General features: G+C 34.8%; 1 protein-coding gene and 1 long non-coding RNA gene across 2 annotated transcripts; both read right to left on the bottom strand.

Annotated features, from left to right (window-relative positions):
• Nucleotides 1–1,621: 1,621 nt before the first annotated feature.
• Nucleotides 1,622–19,900, bottom strand: LOC100313750 (tectonic-like protein). The gene is made up of 13 exons (XM_006814488.2): nucleotides 19,681–19,900; nucleotides 17,281–17,401; nucleotides 16,622–16,728; nucleotides 15,522–15,658; nucleotides 9,401–9,503; nucleotides 8,927–9,045; nucleotides 8,472–8,768; nucleotides 8,059–8,184; nucleotides 7,774–7,883; nucleotides 7,227–7,367; nucleotides 6,788–6,962; nucleotides 3,738–3,890; nucleotides 1,622–3,061 (listed from the first exon to the last, which is right to left on the bottom strand). Exons 1-13 carry the CDS (start codon nucleotides 19,898–19,900, stop codon nucleotides 2,813–2,815), a joined length of 2,058 nt encoding a protein of 685 aa, XP_006814551.1. The 3' UTR covers nucleotides 1,622–2,812.
• On the bottom strand, nucleotides 12,171–13,468 carry LOC146740190 (uncharacterized). Its single transcript, XR_014929950.1, has 2 exons — nucleotides 13,208–13,468; nucleotides 12,171–12,334 (listed from the first exon to the last, which is right to left on the bottom strand). It is a non-coding gene; the product is annotated as an uncharacterized LOC146740190 (long non-coding RNA).
• Nucleotides 19,901–20,126: the final 226 nt, after the last annotated feature.

Genomic DNA, 20,126 nt, shown 5'->3' with positions numbered 1-20,126 from the left:
ACTTGCACATACAAAAAAAAAAAGTCAAGAGAGACAACAGTGACATTCAATGTCCAGAACTGTCGCCGTGCACAAAAACATTTTAAAAAAAATCAAAAAAAGCTTAGAAAGAACTCCCATGTACTGAGAGTATTGGAGTCACATTAAATATAATTTAAAATTACTTGTACATGAGATATTGATAGTGACAATGATGGAAAAGCCGAAAACTAATAATGCAAATCAGAAAATTAATATGAACAGATTTTAATGGAAAACTAATGAGGTCTGCGCAATGTAACAGACCATCTATGTACCAAGTTTTATTGAAATGTGATTGGAACCCAAAAAAAATAAATTATTATGCTAATTAGGGAATTAATATAAACAGATTTTAACCCCAAACTAATCAGGTTTGTACATTGTCCTAGAGCATCTTTGCACTAAGTTTCATTAAAATGGAATAATTAGTACTTTAGATATCAGTGTGATAGCTTAAAAGTGGTTAATGATGTTAATTAGTAATTAAAATGTACAGATTTTAACCCACAATTATTCAGGTCTGTCTATTGTCCTACAGCATCCATGTACAAAGTTTCATTGAAATGTGATGATTAGTACTTGAGAAATCAGTGTGAAAGCTGAAAATTAATTAATTATGCAAATTAGGTAATTAATATACACAATTATTTACCCTAAAACTAATCAGGTCTTTGGATAGTTCTAAAGGATCTATGTACCAAGTTTCATTGCAATGTGATAATTAGTACTTGAGATATCTGTGGAAAAGCTGAAAATAACTAGTTATGCAAATTAGGTAATTAATATGCACAAATGTTTATCCCAAAACAATCAATCTCTGTATAGTCCTTGAGTATCATGGAACAGCTAAAAATTAACTTATTATCATGCAAATTAGGTAATTAATATGCATGAAATTTTACCAAAACCTAACCTAATCAAATCTGCGCATTAGCCCAGAGCATCTATGCACCAAGTTTCATCAAAAACTAATGCATGGTTCTTGAGATATCAATGGAACAGACGGACACACATACAGACACACGAACCGCAAAGACTCCCATTTTGTGCTTCGCACATGGAAGTCAAAAAAAATTCTTCAATTATAAACCATTGTTTTTTGAGAAAAGTCTTGCCAATCAAATGTCTTGTACAGACTTAGTTTGAAAAAAATATACGTCAGAAAAATATACATCAGAGTATGAAAAATATAGCAAATCATACACATCACAAATACAGCAAGAAGATTTCCATTATGGATACTGCCTGTAGGGTACAATATCTACAAAGCTGTGATCTACATGCAATCTGACATGAAACTGGGAAAGGGTGACAAAATCAACACACTAAATATACAAAAATTTCGAATTGTCTTTTTATTCAAATATATCCCCAAAAATGTGGTTCTCAAATCAATTCCAATTTATATTTATAGTACATGTATTTACAAAACAATAAATAGCAAAATGTACATAGATCAAACCCATAAAAAAACTGTTTTCAAATTATCCTAGAAATAAATCACCATCCCTAATTGTTCATTTCTACACTAGTCATTACAAATTAGCACCATTTATACCTAATAATAAAAGATGCTTCAGAAGGAAAATTTACAAAAGACTTGGTAATGAAAATAATGATTTCTTACACCATTTTAATCATATTCATTCAACTTTACATATTTACAAGAAAAGTTCTTAAAATGACATAACAAATTTGACTACTATGAGATGAAAACCTAATTTAAAAACGCTTATTCTGATTAGAAAATACTATAATTGTTTGCAATTATCTAAGATAATAATGGACAAGCATGATTTGATTCTCATTAGCTTCACATGCCAACATTTGTAATTTCAGTGACACTACACTATACATAAAAAAAAAAATTATTTCCAAATTGAACATTCATTCATTATTACAAAAATTTTGGTGACAATATGTTAAACTTAAGTAGGGTTTAAAATCAAGTTAGTATTCATGATAGTCTCTAAAAAATATAGTACAAAATCTGAAGAGATAAGGCTGTCATATTTAACAAACATTTTCTGAAAATCTTTTAGCAAACTGGACAAGAGAAATTTACAATGGATGGATGGATTGTCTGTATTGAAATTTTAATGACAGTATCCAAGCAGGATATAAAATGTTAGATCGTGTCTTTGCTGATGATACATTGATATGTGTATATGACTACAACGTACCTGATTAGTAATCATTCTGCAGAACAAGTCGAAAGATGACTGCAGAACAAAATAGCAATGCACTCATCTATTTTATGATAATGCTTCACCACTAGAGGGCGCAACTTACTTGCAATGCTAAATATGTATTCTAGGGAGCGGGCATCTGGGCATTTTCACTGCATGGCAACCATCACGGTGAAAACAAGGGCTGAAAACGGTACTTTGGGATGGTTTTTGAGACTCCCCTGAACAGTGTAACAAGATTTCCCCTGCGTGTGTAACGCATATAAATTTGATTATTCAGGATCACTTCAAAGTTGAGTTCCTGTTTTTTTCTTGAATTGTCACCAGCTATTCCGCGCTCCTCAGCAGCACGCACAGAGCCCATAGAAATATGTGGTACAGTTGTGCACGTCTTAGCAACGTGGAACATCTTGTGATGTAGCTCCGCCCCCGAGGATTGAATCTTTGAGCCTTGTACATGTATACTCATCAAAGATGTAGTACAGAATAAGACTTCAATCGGACATGATATAAATGTTATATTATCAGTTGCTGTACACAACCATCATAAGTATCTTTGTTTTTGTTTGAGTTGAGTGCACACATATGTGACTTATAGATCATCAAAGCATTAGTACCATGCTTACAACAGCAATGACTACAGTACTGAATATCGTAGATTCCCTGAGAGGTGATGCTGCATTGACACCAAATGGATAAAAGAAGTCGTATGGTAGTTTCGCTGTGAATGTGGGTGGTGCAGCTTGGACACCTTCTGGATAACTGGAAGTATCAATATAACCAACAGAACTGACCACTTCAAAATTTTGCTGTATGTCTTCAGTACCTGGTTGACAGTATGCTCCAATACACTTAGAGATGAATAAAACAAAATCACAAATTTAATTAAATGTAATTAAAACAGTTGCTGATGAGAAATCACTGGTATGTACAAACTGCATGCAAGAAATGCTGCAGGTATTTCAGCAAAGACTGGAGACGTGAGGACTGTTCACTTCCGCATAGTTTCCCTTGATATTAATTATGCATGCAAGCAAATGTTGTCACTTGGTTTTAATATAGGCAGGGCATGGCTAGATTCACATCTCGCTAAATTCCTCTTCTGCCATGATCATAGCCAAGTTTTTTCATTGTGAGAGAAAGAATATAGAAAGACATGTTCTGCTGTTCACTCACTATGTTTATAGACAACAGACGTAAACTTTCTATTTCCTGTGTACTGTATTGTATGCAATGATGTGTCTACCTAATCTGTGATTGGCTGGTTGCTTTGTGATGTTGCATGAGCTGTCTAATCATTTTCTCTTCAGTCACGTGAGGGCGTTTTTAAGCGTTAATAGTTCTTAGGCCTTTGCTGAAATGCCTGCAGCATTTAGTATACTAACAAATTAGGGGTGAGGACTGTCGACAGTCTGGAGGTGTGTCTCTAATATTATACATGCACTTCAGGGTCTCACATGTAGCTATGTAAATGGGAACAATTTTCTTCATAACCTCTGTCACTCAAAAACAATTCCAGAACCCTACCTGATATTTCAGTTCCACTGGTTGGGCATATCTGTATGTAACACCTATTATCTTAGGTTGTGGATTAGCTAAGGATCCAGTATCAGCATACAATATTTCTAGATGTACTCCAAGGACCATATTATGACAAACTCCTTCTGGACCAGTAGAAGGCTAGACAAAGTGAAACATAATTAATTTTGTTAGTGAAACAAATCTGTATTCAGACCAAAAAAGCTGGACCTATGTGTAGATTGATGTATTGATCGAGACAATGGGCAGTGTTGAACACTGAATAAAAATACTGTTTTTTTTCATTACATGGTGGTGGGATAAATTCAAGCCTGTCTCTGGTCATTAACTGGAGATTTGATGGAATCACAAATTTGTGAACCTACTACTGCAGGGTGGAATTGTCATCGGTAATGGTCATAGTATGATGACATTTTCGCTTGGTTCAGATGCCGTGGCTTACGAGAAAGTTGTGAGAAAGGGAGCATAGACACGACAGTGTTCAAGTTTAACGGTCACATTTTGTACATAAATAATTTTTTGTTGTGATATGGTATAACACTCGAAACTAAGCTTGTCAAGCAAATAAACTTAAATTGACAAGTCATTGTCAATGACACGTCCCCGTTCCGTTCATATTTGAGTGACATATACATTCAAAGCAGATCATGACCGAAATGCACCTGCATATGTACAACACATTGTGCTAAATCTGAACAAAATCCATCCATGCATGACTGAGATCCGGTTCTGGAATTGTGAAAATACGTGATTTTGATGCATTTTCGGCCTTAAAATGGCCATCATTCCGCTGTTGTTAAGCAGATCATGAAACAAATGCACATATCTATTTGTGACATGATGTACCATGTGTGTGTGAAGTTTGAACTTGATCAATCCAGACATGTCTTGGATACGAATCCAGAACTGAATTCTTTAACAAAATGGTCGCCAGTCGGCCATTTCGAACTTGATCCGAAAAAAAAAAAGACGTGCATCAAGGTCCTATTATGTTTAATGTATGTACCAAATTTGAACAAAATCCATCGATGCATAACTGAGATACGGGTCCGGAATGGTGAAAATGTGCGATTTCAATGCATTTTTGGCCTTAAAGCGGCCCCCATTTGGCTATCGTTAATGAGATCATGAAACAAATGCACATACATATTTGTGACATGATGTACCTTGTGTGTGTGAAGTTTGAACTTGATCAATCCAGACATGTCTCGGATACGGATCCAGAACTGAATTCTTTAAAACAAAATGGCCGCCAGTCGGCTATTTCGAACTTGATCCGGAAAAAAAATGACGTGCATCAAGGTCCTATTATGTTTAATGTATGTACCAAATTTGAATGAAATCCGTCCATGCATAACTGAGATCCGGGTCCGGAATGGTGAAAATGTGCGATTTCAATGCATTTTCGGCCTTAAAGCGGCCGCCATTTGGCTATCGTTAATGAGATCATGAAACAAATGCACATACATATTTGTGACATGATGTACCTTGTGTGTGTGAAGTTTGAACTCGATCAATCCAAGCATGTCTCAGATACGGATCCAGAACTGAATTCTTTAAAACAAAATGGCCGCCAGTCGGCCATTTCGAACCCGATCCAAAAAAAAAAATGACGTGCATCAAGGTCCTATTATGTTTAATGTATGTACCAAATTTGAACAAAATCCGTCCATGCATAACTGAGATCCGGGTCCGGAATGGTGAAAATGTGCGATTTTGATGCATTTTCGGCCTTAAAATGGCCGCTATTCGGCTATCGTTAATGAGATCATGAAACAAATGCACATACATATTTGTGACATAATGTACCTTGTGTGTGTGAAGTTTGAACTTGATCAATCCAGACATGTCTCGGATACGGATCCAGAACTGAATTCTTTAAAACAAAATGGCCGCCAGTCGGCTATTTCGAACTTGATCCGGAAAAAAAAATGACGTGCATCAAGGTCCTATTATGTTTAATGTATGTACCAAATTTGAACAAAATCCGTCCATGCATAACTGAGATCCGGGTCCGGAATGGTGAAAATGTGCGATTTTGATGCATTTTCGGCCTTAAAATGGCCGCTATTCGGCTATCGTTAATCGGATCATGAAAAAAATGCATGTGCATATGTCCCATATAATGTGTGATGTATGAGTGAAGTTTGAACTTAATCGGTCCATGCATGTTCGAGATACAGGTGATCACGGACGCACGGACACACGGACACACGGACGCACGGACGCACGGACGCACACAGGGCAAAGCATAAGTCCCCGTTTTCGGACTGCGTCCGAACGGGGACTAAAAATGTGATTACCGGTACACTGGTTATTCAAGGGCGACCATACTTTGCTTTTTCAAATTCAAATTTCATGTTGCTTTTTTCAAATTATCGATTTTTTCATAACTTTATCGGCCATGTAGTTACCAAACGGGTTGTTTTGATTTTTATAAAACCAACACAATAGCTACTTTAAACATCAACAAATAACTGAATACGATGCGCTGAACAGAAAATATCCTCTTGACTGTGTTACTTTTGGTTTTTGAGTCTTTTCAACCCTCTGAAAAGTAACCTGTCTAAAACCACAAAAATCTTGATTATGGAAACAGTTCTTGTCCGATTTCATTGACTTTTTCAGAGATTGAACTCAATATCAATTGAAATCAAAAAGTATCAGAAATATTTCATGACTAATTGACTTGTGAATAAAGAGTACTCTAATTTATTACAGAATTCTTGTCCACTACTTTGTAAAAGAACCAAACAATGCAGAAACTATCTATTTTACATTATGTTTGAGAACATTGTAGACTTCCCTTTCTCGTAGAAATGTGTTGCCTGTTTTCGTTTTCTAGTAACAGTAAAAATAGCAGTCATGTGACGTAATTAATGTTGACATTAGTGTTATCATCATTTTTGGATAGAGCTACAATAACATGTGAAAATTGTTAGACATTATTAAACAATGACACACTATGGCTACCTGGTGGTGACACTCCCGCTTTAAATAATGCTTTCCTGCTTTGTGTATCAATGAATTAAACTTACAGAAGGATTACTCGCTGGCACATTGTCATACAGTATAGGCACCCAATCACCAGCCATTTCAACACGTGAATTGCCGAACATAGCAACATGAGTTGGTGGAGAGGAACCAAAGAGTGTGTTGTTGACAGCTTCTTGAATTAATACGCAGATATCAGTCAAGTTCTCATAAGCTACACTGAAAATGGAGGACAGAAAATTATTAAGATCTTTAAGTTGGTTCACACGGTCAGATTAATTAGGCTACTGTAAAGTACTTTATTTTCACTTGAAATTTATTTCCCTATTTTCTCTAAATCAGTGAAAATAAAATAAAATTCAATGAAAATAATTATTTTACATAAAACTTCATACAAAACAGCCAAAATGTATTTTTAGCGACAATTAATTCCAACTAAAATAAAGTATTTTACACTACTCTGGTTATTTATATATAGCTTACACAAGATTACATCCAGTTCTCATATCAAGTCCAAAGGTAACAGATGTTCTGGAGTCAGCGTCAGTTATACAATTACCATCTGCTGTAGGTGATACCATGGTTAGCCAGTTATCTCTGTTACTATCAAGTATGATTGAGTATGTATACAGGAGTCAAAGAAAACATCTCATCATCATTGCAATTTTTATGATCAACAACAAACCCCTAAAACATGTTTCATCCATTCAGTTGGTGAGTAATGTTGAATTACAAAAAAATTTATAGTAGTACCGGTAGTATTATTTTTAAAAGGATGAAAGATGAAGGCCAACATTATAACATTTAAATTTTTTTATTTCATTATAATAAATCATTTCATTTTAATAAATCAGAAGAAAAGACAGCAACTCTCCCCATCCATTCACACACGCATATACACAGACAGACCATAATATGTAAATGTTTGACATTATTCACCAGACATACCGATACATGTATACATGTATGTTTGTTTCAGACAGTTTTGCACATGGTTTGGGTTAAAGATTTAAAATACTGAAAAGGATATCTTGTTTCTCCCAGTGGATCTACTTCTGATGTCATCGTACCTGCCATCAGGGGCTCACCAACAACATAACCAGGATTGCCACTCTTTTCAAATATCTCTGTGTCTTCCAACTGCATCAAAAACATTACAATTTGTGTCAGTATAGAATGCACATCATTTAATATACCGGTAGTACCATGCAAAACTGTGTGAAAAATTTCAATGTTCAGGAATTTCACAGATGTACAAGGTTCAATACTTTTTTGGGGACTTTGTCTACAGTGGTACTGTTAAATAATTACTTACCTTGGCATAAGCTGAATTGTATGTTTGATAGAAAGGTAGTTCACTACTTGTTATGTTGCCAAACACCAGATCTACTTGAACACTACTAATACCAGATGTTCCATTAGTTGTAAACATATAGTTCACCTGTGTGTAGACCAAACATAATTCATGTGTCATTAAAACCTCTGATACAGAAGAGATTTGTCAATCTTGTTCTGATTACGGTAATATTTTGTTATCTACTGATTAGGTAAACTAAATAGAAGCAGCAAAGTTGATACAATCTATTTGATTATTCATACACAGCAGAACTGCAAAAAAAATCACCATGCAGTTTTTTTTTCTTTACAGAAGCACGATAAACTGTCATTCACAAAGCGTCCATCCTAATTTTTTTATTACAAGTTCCTATATTCTTACTAAGCACTGACCTCAAAGATAGCATTCTGGCACGTCATAGTGTTAGCATCATACTCAGGTCTGGGTATCTCTTCGCTTGTGAAATTACACTCCCTTCTCACACCCAGTAACTCAATACAGTAAAGGTTCTGAACGGTGATAGGTAGCAAGGCTGGATGATCATATATTGTACTGTCATTGTATAATGGTGTAGTTGGAACTGCAGTGGTATCATTTGTAGCATTGGGTGTTGTAAACGATGTGGGAGATTCTGTTGTACTGTTTACTAACACTGGATCTGGTTCAATCTCATTAAGGAAGTACGGAGTCTGTGTAGAAGAAATGAAAAACATATAAATTTGACAACTACTAGTAGTTGGGTATGATATTACTTTTCTGGACAAGCCTAAACACACCTACAAGTTTTTTAATTACATTGAATAATATGAATCATGCAAATCGATACTGATTTTTGATTGCTACTTACAGAAACCACTTTAAATCCTTCATAATAGACTTGTGCTGACAGGGCTGGCATGGTTTCACACTGTGCTTCCAGGTCAAAGATTTGTCTTGTACACTGGAATGACTCATCAAACAAATAAGCTGAAAATAATATAAAGGATTGTTTACATGTATCTTCATAACAAATTTCAATAAAATATGCCACCTATGTCTGAAAAATCAGTTGCTGACATATTGAAATTGTGCTTTCTGAGACAAGAAATGCACCTAGCCATTGAAAAACAAAAATGAATGGTACCGATAGTGCATATATTTTGCCATTCATTTGTACCATACTTGAACACATACCATATGGAAGAATCAAGTCTGAGAAATAACAGAAACTGGAATATTTTTGTTTGATAACATTTAATAATATATTTAATTAATGTTTTTTATTGATGTAGCATGCTCACACACACCCTGGGCCTATAAACTATTGAACAAAGAAATTTACCTGCTGGATTGTTGTTTCCACACAGACTTGAGGTTAATCTATTGGGTAGTCCCAGAACTCCTTGTGCTAAACTTTCATAAATTGTATAAATAGGATCTCCTGACTGAAATAAAGCAAATAATTATTTAAATAATAAGGCATCATAAAAGTAAATGGAGCTAATACTAAAAAAAAAAAAATATAATAGCTCAGCCTATTATATTTTTTACTTAAGTTTCAATTATGTGAACATTAGCGAGCAAACCTCAAGCATCTTTTTTTTTTCAAAGCAGTTCAGTATTACCTCAGAGGACACACTGTCAAGTCTTTTCCCGTAATAATACATCATAATTGCAACAAGCACTGACAATGTACAGTGTTGCTTTTCCCAGTCGTCAATCTCAGTGTTAGATCACATGCAGATATACATATACATGTCTACCAAAGGTAACCATGTATAATTTTTATGTCAATACAGTAAATAATAGATACCAGTAGTACTGGCTAAGAAAATGTGGTAATAATAGATAAACTTCAGTGTTCTCCACAATCCAAATTAGCTGGTGGGCGGCCTAATTAGCATAAATTTGCATATCAATTTGCATATCATTTACATACAGAATTCCTGCATTTATGACATGAACTGCAATACACACTAAGTTATTTACTATTCTCTTTTTAATTTAATTTAATTGGAACACACGGTACGAGGTTTTACCCAGAATTCAACACGTTCTGTACCAACGCATATTGCTATGCGCAGAACTGAAATTCTGGCAACCGTTTTTAGCGCTTGAGTTGTTTCCGGGTTAGCCTTCCATGTGCTTATTGTGCGATTTATTGTACCAATATCACATTTTCTGGACGTATTCCTACACAATCATGCTAAGAGTATCCAAAAGAGTCAAGCAGGCAAGTTTAGCCGCAAAATTACGTGGGAAATTGGCTTCAACTGCTCACTCGATCGCCGATGTTGTCCGTCGGCACACAAGGTCGTTCGCTTTCTGATCTTTCTTCCGAGACTTTGACTCGAATATTCGGGTTTTGTTGCTTTTTTAATGACAGTGATGACTATATATCACAGTTCGAGAAAGTTAAAACGATGTGCTCACTTCGAATGGTTTGTAGGCGATTTTATGCTATCGCGTCGAATGATTTGTTCGTTATGGGAATGACGGCAAGCTCTATTGCCAGCCGTGCTTTTCACAGATTTAAGCTGATGAAGGCGAGATTGCTCGTTGCTAATGAAATAGGGCAACTTTCCGATTTGATCATTCAAAAAGGGCCATCTCAAGTAAGACAAGTGGTGAGAAATTTGCTGGAAAATTTAAAGGGTCACGAATGGGATGATTCAAAGAAATATTTGGAAGTCTCTCTTGCAGTTCTATTTAGCACGAAAAGATCAGCAATTTCTAAGAAAGCCACTGGGAGTCGAGCCTACATCAGTAAAATCTTAAATCAGCACCAGGCAGTAGGTGAAAAGTTGTCTGGATTTGATGAGAGTGCCCTTTGGCAATTACAATTAAATAAAGATAAAACATTTGCCAAATCAGTATTATCTGTATCATTTTTCAAGGAAGCCATTACATCAGATATTCTGCCTCCTTCTGTTAAATTGGCTTTATTAGCAGCACCATCTTCCCAGAAATTAGATCCGACTACAAATGACACTAAATTATGGAATGATTCTGAAGCAGAACACATATTTATCCATCTAGGGGGCGGTCTATCTGAATCTGACAATGATGGTTTAGAGAAATCTCTTGAGAACACAAGAAAATGTTTCAAGAATTCTCAAATTAACCACTTTGTGAAATAATTTGAAATGGTGTCAGAAACTGCCTCTCAAAATAAAAAGGGCTGGTTTGTTCATGATATTGAAGGCCTGGTTTGGAGAAGTGTCCTCAACATATTGACTGAAAAGAAATTGGATTATGACCTTGATGATGAAAATGAGAGACAGAAGTTAGAAATAGTTGTAGGTGAGGGTGGCCACACTTTCCAAGATTTCAAGGGAGTGTCCCAAAATTTCAAAGTATTTGCCATCAGTGGTGCTATACGTCTGATAAAATATAATGGTAATGAAGTATGGAGAAATCCAAATCCAGTCTTCTGATGCAAGCCGCATTCCATTTGCCATTATAAATGCCCCAGAGAGTGATGCACTGATAGAAGTTGATATTCTTCCTGTTCTGGCATGCACTGAAAAATTTGCCCAACATGGTATAAAGGGGATGAAATACTGTAGAAAACTGGAACGAGATGAAAAGTATAAAAGTTTGGTCTTGCAGAGAAAGAATACCAGTTTTTTCTGCAATTTATGTTTGGCTACAGTTCATAAATGTCACAATCCAAATCATGAATGGGATATGTCTATCACTCTTGCGGATATGAATTCATGGGCAGAAGAAAAAAGTAATGGTCAGAGTAATCATCCTCTTATAAAGTATGACCCCATAAATGAATACACTATGGATCACCTTCATGCTAAATTGAGAAACGTGGGTAAACTAATTGACAAGCTCTTCAACGAGGCTCAAAAGATCGACCAACAACTGGAATTTATACAAAAGTTTGCAAAGTTATCTGAAGATCAAAAACATGATGTGAAGCAATATGAAACAAAACTGGTCGACCAATTTGATACCAAGGTTGAAATTATTAATTAATGAAGCAAATCATTCAGCAAAGTTACTTCAAGTTACTAAAAAGGATGATCTTAACAAACTTGATAAGAAACTTGAAGCAGCTTCACTAGCATTTGAAATTAAATACACTGAACACATTGAAGTGAATTTGTTGGATTCTGCTGAATCACATTTTGAAATTTTATTTGGCACACACAAGGAATACAAATGCACACTATGTGCATCACATCTCCATGTTGTATATAAAATCAAGCCAGGTATCACTCGTCACATGCAAACTGTCCATGGTAAGTTCAGCACAAAAGATCTGAAACAAAACACAAGATGCATTACTAATCTCAATATTTAATATCAAAAATCTGTCATAATAATAAATTATTATTTACACTTGGTAAAACTATTACAAAGTCAGCCTAAATTGTCAAGTTTGTAATGACACTATTTTCTATGAAGTCTTTGACTGTAAAAAATGGGGCATGTGGAGGGGGCCTGGCACATTTTTTTTGAAAATCATTTGTTATTAAACTAATCTCAATATTTAATATAAAAAAATCTGTCATAATAATAAATTATTATTTACACTTGGTAAAACTATTCTAAAGTCAGCCTAAATTGTCAAATTTGTAATGACACTATTTTCTAGGTATTAATTCTTCAACTTCAAACACATCAATGTGTGTCACGTTTACTGGAGAAATGGAGCAAGTGGAGGGGGCGTGGCACATTTTTTTTTGAAAATCATTTGTTATTAACTATATTTAGTATATTCTCACTTTAATATTACATAAATTATTATGAATAATATGTCAGAAAATAATATTGAGAGAAACGAATGAAATGCATTGGTATCAAAAACAGATACATGGAAAATGTTCATTTTATCCCTATACCCATAGTATCTCAATAGTGTATATATTATCTCAATAGTGAATATATGGTATGCAAATTAATGACAAAATACATTATGACACTTTATTCACTACTCCTATGAGGGACATAACGTGTATATGGTCGATCTACATATCGTTGTAAAGCTCTCGAAATCCCCAACAAAATTACGTTTTTCATTTTCACGACCAGCATTATTGCAACAAAAAAGGCGCCAACAATTGAAGAAATCGAACGTTATTTTCTAAAAATTGCTTTTTTTGTGTGTAAAACGTAAAAAAAAAGGACTTACCGAACGTAACTTTGTGAGCCGCCATGTTGACAATCCATAGGAGGCACTCTCGCGGTAATTCTAATATAACAGTGAGAGGAGTAGGCCAAAAACCACCAAAAATGCAGTAATTTCGCATAATCAATTATAGTCTATAACTATTTATTGAAATGGTTAAAACGATCCGGGTAAAACACTTTAAATACATCAAAAAAATGAGAATTTCAGTATCAAGTTGGGAATGAGGCTGGTGAGTCAATTGAGGTCATAGAATGGTAATAGCGTGTATGCTAGTTTTTCTTTCAATTTGAAATTGCGCCCTCGTGCGGAGATAAAGTGTATATTGGATGGTACAAAACGCATTGAACTCTGGGATATCACATTTGCCGTGGAACATGTTACAATTTTTTGAAATACAAACAGATTGATCACTATCAATATTTACGAAATGCAAAAAGTTTGAAATCAGTGATTTATGCGTTCGCAAATTATTCTGCGTTCATGAAATGCAATTCGAGTAACCAAGAGCAAGTACAAAACATAATTGAGTTATAATGTAGAAAATATACGAGATGATTTGCCCACGAAGCCAAAACGGACAATTTGTCAAAACAAAATCCATAACAATTTTATTTGTGGCATCAGTACTCACCCGTGCCGACGGACGGTAAGATGCATTTACGCATGTACGGCCACGATACGTTGTGTTTTCACACATTGTTTTGAAATTCAAGAAAAAAATGCTAGCAATCGGCAAAATAAAAGAATCTGATATGTTCTCGAAAGATTAGACATAAAAAATAGATAAATTGAAAAAAGTACGTGGAAAACATAACTAAAATATTATTCAATTACAAATACTCGCGGTAAACTAATCCAGCAGCCATGTTTCATGTTTATTACCGCTTTCCGAATTCAGTACACGAACACCCAGAATGCGCTGTTCCCCTATGCAACTTAGATACTAAATCGTTACAGCGCCAACAGCGGTGGGTAGCAGACGGTCGTTGAATGGGGTAGGCCAAAAGGTCATCAGTTTGCCTTCTCCATGCTGTTTTCACAATGAAAATCGAGCGAACGTTGTAAATACGGCTAGAATTTAAATTTTTGTTCGAGTTTACATGCAATCTGCTAATATATTTGTTTATTTTCTGTGCATATACATTTCGTTCGTATTTACTTCTTTCTTTCGTGACGATTATTAAAAATACAGCTGTAAATTGAAACCACTGTAGTTGCGTGTCGGGGGCATTAAGTGGCAACAATGTCGGGCGACAATGAATTCAAGCGATTGACACATTGCCATGAATACACTTGATAACTGCTTGCAGACTTCCAATGGACATTGTTTATGTTTGGACTCTTGAAACAATAGAAAAATAAAGGGTTGGGCAACTACTCTTTTGTTTAGGCTTGGGAAGAACAATGCAAGCTTTTTACAAATAATTTCAGCTGGATGTACGTTGGTGGGCGGGTGTTGAGAGTTACTGGGCGGCCGTAAAACTTGATGGGCGGGCCGCCCGCCTAAAACCCCTTGTGGAGAACACTGAACTTGCATGACAAAATGGCCATCAATTCAACAAATTTGATCAAATCACAAAATAACACAACCTTTGAGATATAATAAAAACAAAATGGATATGATACTGTCACAAGGTACTCAGGCTGGTAGTTTTCAAGAAGTTGAAAATATTAATTTTTGCCAATAATGACACAAATATTTGCTAAGAACAGAGAATTACTGATATCATCATGAAATGAACAAATCTGATAGAGGTCTACCCACTGTACCTACATATGCAGGTAAAATGTCAAAATAATTGAGCTGGAAATTTTCAAGAAGAAGTCACAAATGCAATTGTTGATGAACAGCAGAAATCACCTTTAAACCGCGCCACTCTGTCATCTTTGATGAAAGCAGAGCTAAAGATTTTAACTCTGAGAACCGGTATAAAAAGTATGAAAATGGTTGTCAGTCAGCCATATTTGACCAAATGGTAATGAAAATCAACATCCATATGTAAGTCATCCCACATGGTCTGTCTATTTTGAATGTTATCAGTTAAAACATTTCAAAGAAATAGCACTAGACACCCACATGGACGCACAAAACCCAAAATAATACTATAGTCCTTTATTTCTGACTTTGGGACTAATAAAACATGTCTAAATAAACTGTGTAGACCAGAGTTTCATCTGAACTAAACAATATTTCAGGTACCTTTTACAGTACAGCCTTTGTATTAATATAAGATAGTATATCCCTTTGCCCATTGAAAGACAGACTAGATTGGATGTATAGATAATTCCATTATAGTATAAATTCTAAGTTTACCTTGTAGAAGACACCATATTCATCTTCAGTATCAGATACTCGTTCATACGTATAGTCTCCATATTCATCTACTAGTTCGTTAAATCTTTCAATGGTATATACTGTGTCCGGTATCAAGTAGTAATTTCTATCTTCATCTGCAGAAGTATTAATTATTAATGAGTAATGACTTTAAATAATACACCTGGCATGCATGTATGCACTAACATCATACAAAAGGGGTGTATCATACTATACCAGTAAATAGCAAGTTATTAAAAGTAATCAAATTTACAAATTAGTATATTCAACAACCTGATCAACACAAATAAATACCAAACCAATACAATGACACAGAAATCTGGGGTGTAGAAATAACTGATTTCATTAAATGAGACAAAAATTCACACATTTTAACTTGCATTTAACTTAAAATTTTATTTTTTATTTTTCTGCTATACCAGTAATTTAAATGCAACTCATCAAAAATTAATTGCTGCTAAAATAAAGCATTTTACAGTATATAATTAAAACATAAACTAGTAAAAACATCAGAACATTATAAATACTACTGTACACTTTATTTTCACTGCGTTCCAAAAATGTTTGTATGAGCACATCCAAAGCCTGCTACACACCAACCTGCAACTTTTACGTAACACAACATGACGTTTTTTTAATGTCGTAGATCCCAAACATGTTCAGTTTTATCATGTTGTGTTGAGTTGCTTTAGATGGTGTGCAGTACTTGCAGTGTTGCATCATGAGAGTGCACCAATCAGAGAGGGATTTGAAACCGTATCATACTGTCAAGCTAAGTCATGTGTAGCGCTTTGGTTGTGAGTTTCATCAATCACATGATTTTGCCATGATTGCAACAGTTATGTCGCATCACCTCATAGAGGACAGTGTGCAGCAGGCTTTATTTACAGTACATTATAAATGTGTAAGTTACACGTATAATAAATAATGGTATATGGTAGTGTTAAAATGTGGGGTTAGAATTGTACTTATTCATTTAAAGAATAACTCAGAAGTTATCCTCCATAACATAATAATCTTGGGTAAAGAATTAATTAATATACATATCTGAACAGGTAATATCATGTACATGTACTTACAATTATCAAATTCTATACAGAATAGTCCACTTTCTGTTTTGTTAACTGTATATGGTGTGTTCGCTAATATCAGTTGGTATGATTGTAAACATACTTTATCATCGTGACTGTAAATAGGAAAAAAATATACCTTAGTTATTGTATCACAAGAAGATAGATACATTGTATTAGTAATATGATCTAAGAAACAAGGAGAGTGAACAAATTTCCTACAGCATTTCTTAATATTTCGGTAGTTTACAGATTGCACATACTGAAGGTATTAAGGTTTTAGGTCACATCCTTCATAAATTGTAGTTACATGACAAACTAAAATGATTTTATTGGGCTTAGCCTTTTCACCACCAGAATTTCACTTGTTTCTTATATTCTTACATATTTCTGATACAGGTTAGAACCCTAATTTTGGAGCCAACAGACACAATTTGAATCAATTTTCAGTTTTTACTAAAATATATTCAGCTTTTTCCCCCCATCTCCTGAAGGAAAGTGCAGGACTGATTTGTGGATTTCTGATGAAAAGATGGTGGTGGTGAAACAGTTAGATATTGTGAGTTGTACACTGTACTAGGTAGAGCAGTGACAGTGTCAGGTCATAAGTATAAGAGTGTATAACCTCATTTGGAGGTTGATATTACAATGTATTTACACTGACTTACTAATATGTGTTTTCAACACATTCACTAAATGTATGCCTATCTTCAGCAGAGCAGTCTGGATCACAACAACAATTCACATCACAAGAAGGCACAGTTAGATCACAGGTACAAGGTCCTAAATCTGTAACCAAATTATTGGAAGCATTAGGGAATAGATATAATTAAATATGGTCAAAATCAGATCCCGTTGTAAGTGTCTTCTGTCTTTCAAGTGTGTGGGTTTTTTTTCTGCCAACTGAAAAACAGGCTATAGATAGTACCGTATATCCATTCCCCAATAAAAATGGCACATCTGATTTATTTAATTTTAGAAAATATGTGAATATATATAGTCAGACAATTTATACTTGTTAATATTACCCACCATACTTTTTTAAAGTTTATTTCATCCAAATATATATGGTCAATCTATGAATATTATAAGTCTTGATTTATTTATTTATTTATTTATTTATTTATTTATTTATTTATTTATTTATTTATTTATTTATTTATTTATTTATTTATTTATTTATTTATTTATTATGGACACTCAGTTGAAATTTGGAGAGACAGACTCGTAAATCTGTGTTTACAAGTTTTGTAAGATAGGCTTTCAAATTACAGCAACTCACTAGCGAATTGGCTAACTGCTTTGGTTTTGACTAAACGGTTGGCGTTTGAATTTCGCTGGTGCCGGTTTGTGATCACGTCCACTCTGGGCGAGTCTATATAATATTTTTACGCAGCCTGGTACATTCCCCTGAATGATTTGAGCCCGAAAATGGCCACAGTCAGCTGGCGTACAAGTGATAATATGATAAATGCGATTAATCCAACAATATTTACTATATGAGGGTAACCATCTTGAACACTGCTTGAAACTGAATAGACAAATTGAGAAACAGTTTCCTACAAATCAGGGAGAAAATAACAAACTTTCACATCGAAACGATCCATTGGGGCAGCGAGCTGTAATGATTACATTAATCATTACAGCTCCCTGGTTGGGGGTAACATTAAGCCAACTGCTGAAAAATCGACCTCATTCGTCGTTTTTGTGTGGACACGAAGAACATAGAACAATTTCCCTGGTATATTTGAAAGCGAAATTGTCATCCAACTGTAAGACCATCGCTGATTAGCTCCTAAAGTATGAGGACCGTCCCCTAATGTTATATAGATTCGCCTTAAGTGGGCGTGACCACAAGACGACACCAGCGAGATTTGAAAGCCAACTGTTTAGTCAAAACCAAAGCAGTTAGCCAATTCACTAGCAAGTTTGCAAGACTTACTGTAAAAGAAGAAAGAAGTTACTTTCAGATACCATGTGCTGCTAGTTGCTGTATTAACCATATAAGTTTCCATTAACAGTGAGTTTGTAGAATTCTTGATTCGGTTAAAATATGTAATAATACGCGGTACCTACCAAGCTCACTTTAAATTCCCAATGCAGTTGTATTTTGGGAGATGCCTAACAGAAATCTTCAAAAACTCATATGGGCATCTTCAATTGGGGATTTAATTTGAGTTACATCATCCCAGACATTACAGCCATAAATTAAAATTTGTCTGATAAATTTATTAAAAAGTGAGAGAAAAAGTGAAATGTTGGAATTTTGATTAAAGCCAAATTTTCACTTTGAAGAAAAAAATGCTTTTTGTGCTTTCTCTTTACTAGTAAGTAGTTTGAACCACAGTCCCTCCTCTGGAACTAATCTCAAGGAACTAATCTCAAGGAACTAATCTCAAGGAACTAATCTCAAGGCCAAGATAATTGTGATATCTAACCATACTATTTCAATTTCTTCGAAGAAGAAAATATGACTGTCTATCATGAAAACAACAGCTCATTGAGAAAAATAAATAATCTGTTACAGGAAACATGGTTTGGTATTAATGGGAGGGGGGCTTGATGCCTTATATACTTATGAATAAGCATGCAACATACTACTACATGTAATTTGTTATTGAATAACAATTCCCCATGGTAACACATTTTCTCTGTTGATTAGCGACAAACCACAAATGTGCATTCAAACCCTGGCAGAAACAAATTGTATTAGATGTAATCTTTGAGCCGCACAGGTATAATTTATACAAGGGCACGACCAATCTGTTTTGGGTCTGGAACGTCCAAACCATGACCGTAACGTATTTTATTTACCAGGGTCGTAGGCGATCAGGGCCGGACCGTCCCGACACAGTGACAATGTACAGCTGCCGTAAATTAAAGAGCTACTGTACTTTTCAATCAAATTAATTGTTGATGTGAATACGCGACGCTTGATTTGTAGTCAGTTTGTGAACTTTGATTTCATATACCACGCCATATAACCACAGTGATGCTAAAATGCCCATTGCCCAATTCAAGAGACCCGTGGTACAAAACAACGCACTGAAATTGAATCACTATCTGACCTGTATTTGCTGGAAGTTCAGTCGATTCAGGGAGTTGGGTTGCGGCTTCTGTTGTTTGTGGCTGCTCCGTTACTATCACCGTTGCCGTCGTAGCATCAGTGGCATTTAGATCAACAGTTGCGGTCGTTACTGGACCCACAGTTCCAGTTTGAGAAAATACTACTGAAATATAGGACAAAAATATTAAAAAAAACACAGAACTATTTTTGTTGTCCGCCATCTTATTGAGGAATTCCCTTGTATGTTTGTTTGTTTATTTTTGCTCTACTCGATAAATAGTTTCTAAGTACCCTAAATATCAATTTTCAATATAATTTCAGGTTTTTAGATTTACAATACTTACCAAACTGTATGTTGGTTTTATAATGACAATAAAGCTCAAAATATTCGTTATTTGTGATGATATTTGTGATATATGATTGGTAATTAAAACTGTGGTGGCTAAG

The sequence above is a fragment of the Saccoglossus kowalevskii genome, chromosome 7 (genome assembly GCF_978046115.1).
Source record: "Saccoglossus kowalevskii chromosome 7, keSacKowa6.1, whole genome shotgun sequence".
NCBI classification, from domain to species: domain Eukaryota; kingdom Metazoa; phylum Hemichordata; class Enteropneusta; family Harrimaniidae; genus Saccoglossus; species Saccoglossus kowalevskii.
Note: the sequence above shows the minus strand (reverse complement) of the source record. Positions and strands in the feature narration are given on the sequence as shown.

What these genes read in the sequence shown, in the direction of transcription:
- LOC100313750 (XM_006814488.2), bottom strand. Translation starts at nt 19,900, where the DNA reads ATGGCGGACAACAAAAATAGTTCTGTGTTTTTTTTAATATTTTTGTCC. An exon ending in GATCCACTGGGAGAAACAAG is followed by an intron (nt 7,368 to 7,773) that starts ATATCCTTTTCA and finishes ACTCCTGTATAC; the next exon opens with ATACTCAATCATACTTGATA. An exon ending in CAGTGGAACTGAAATATCAG is followed by an intron (nt 3,062 to 3,737) that starts GTAGGGTTCTGG and finishes TTCATCTCTAAG; the next exon opens with TGTATTGGAGCATACTGTCA.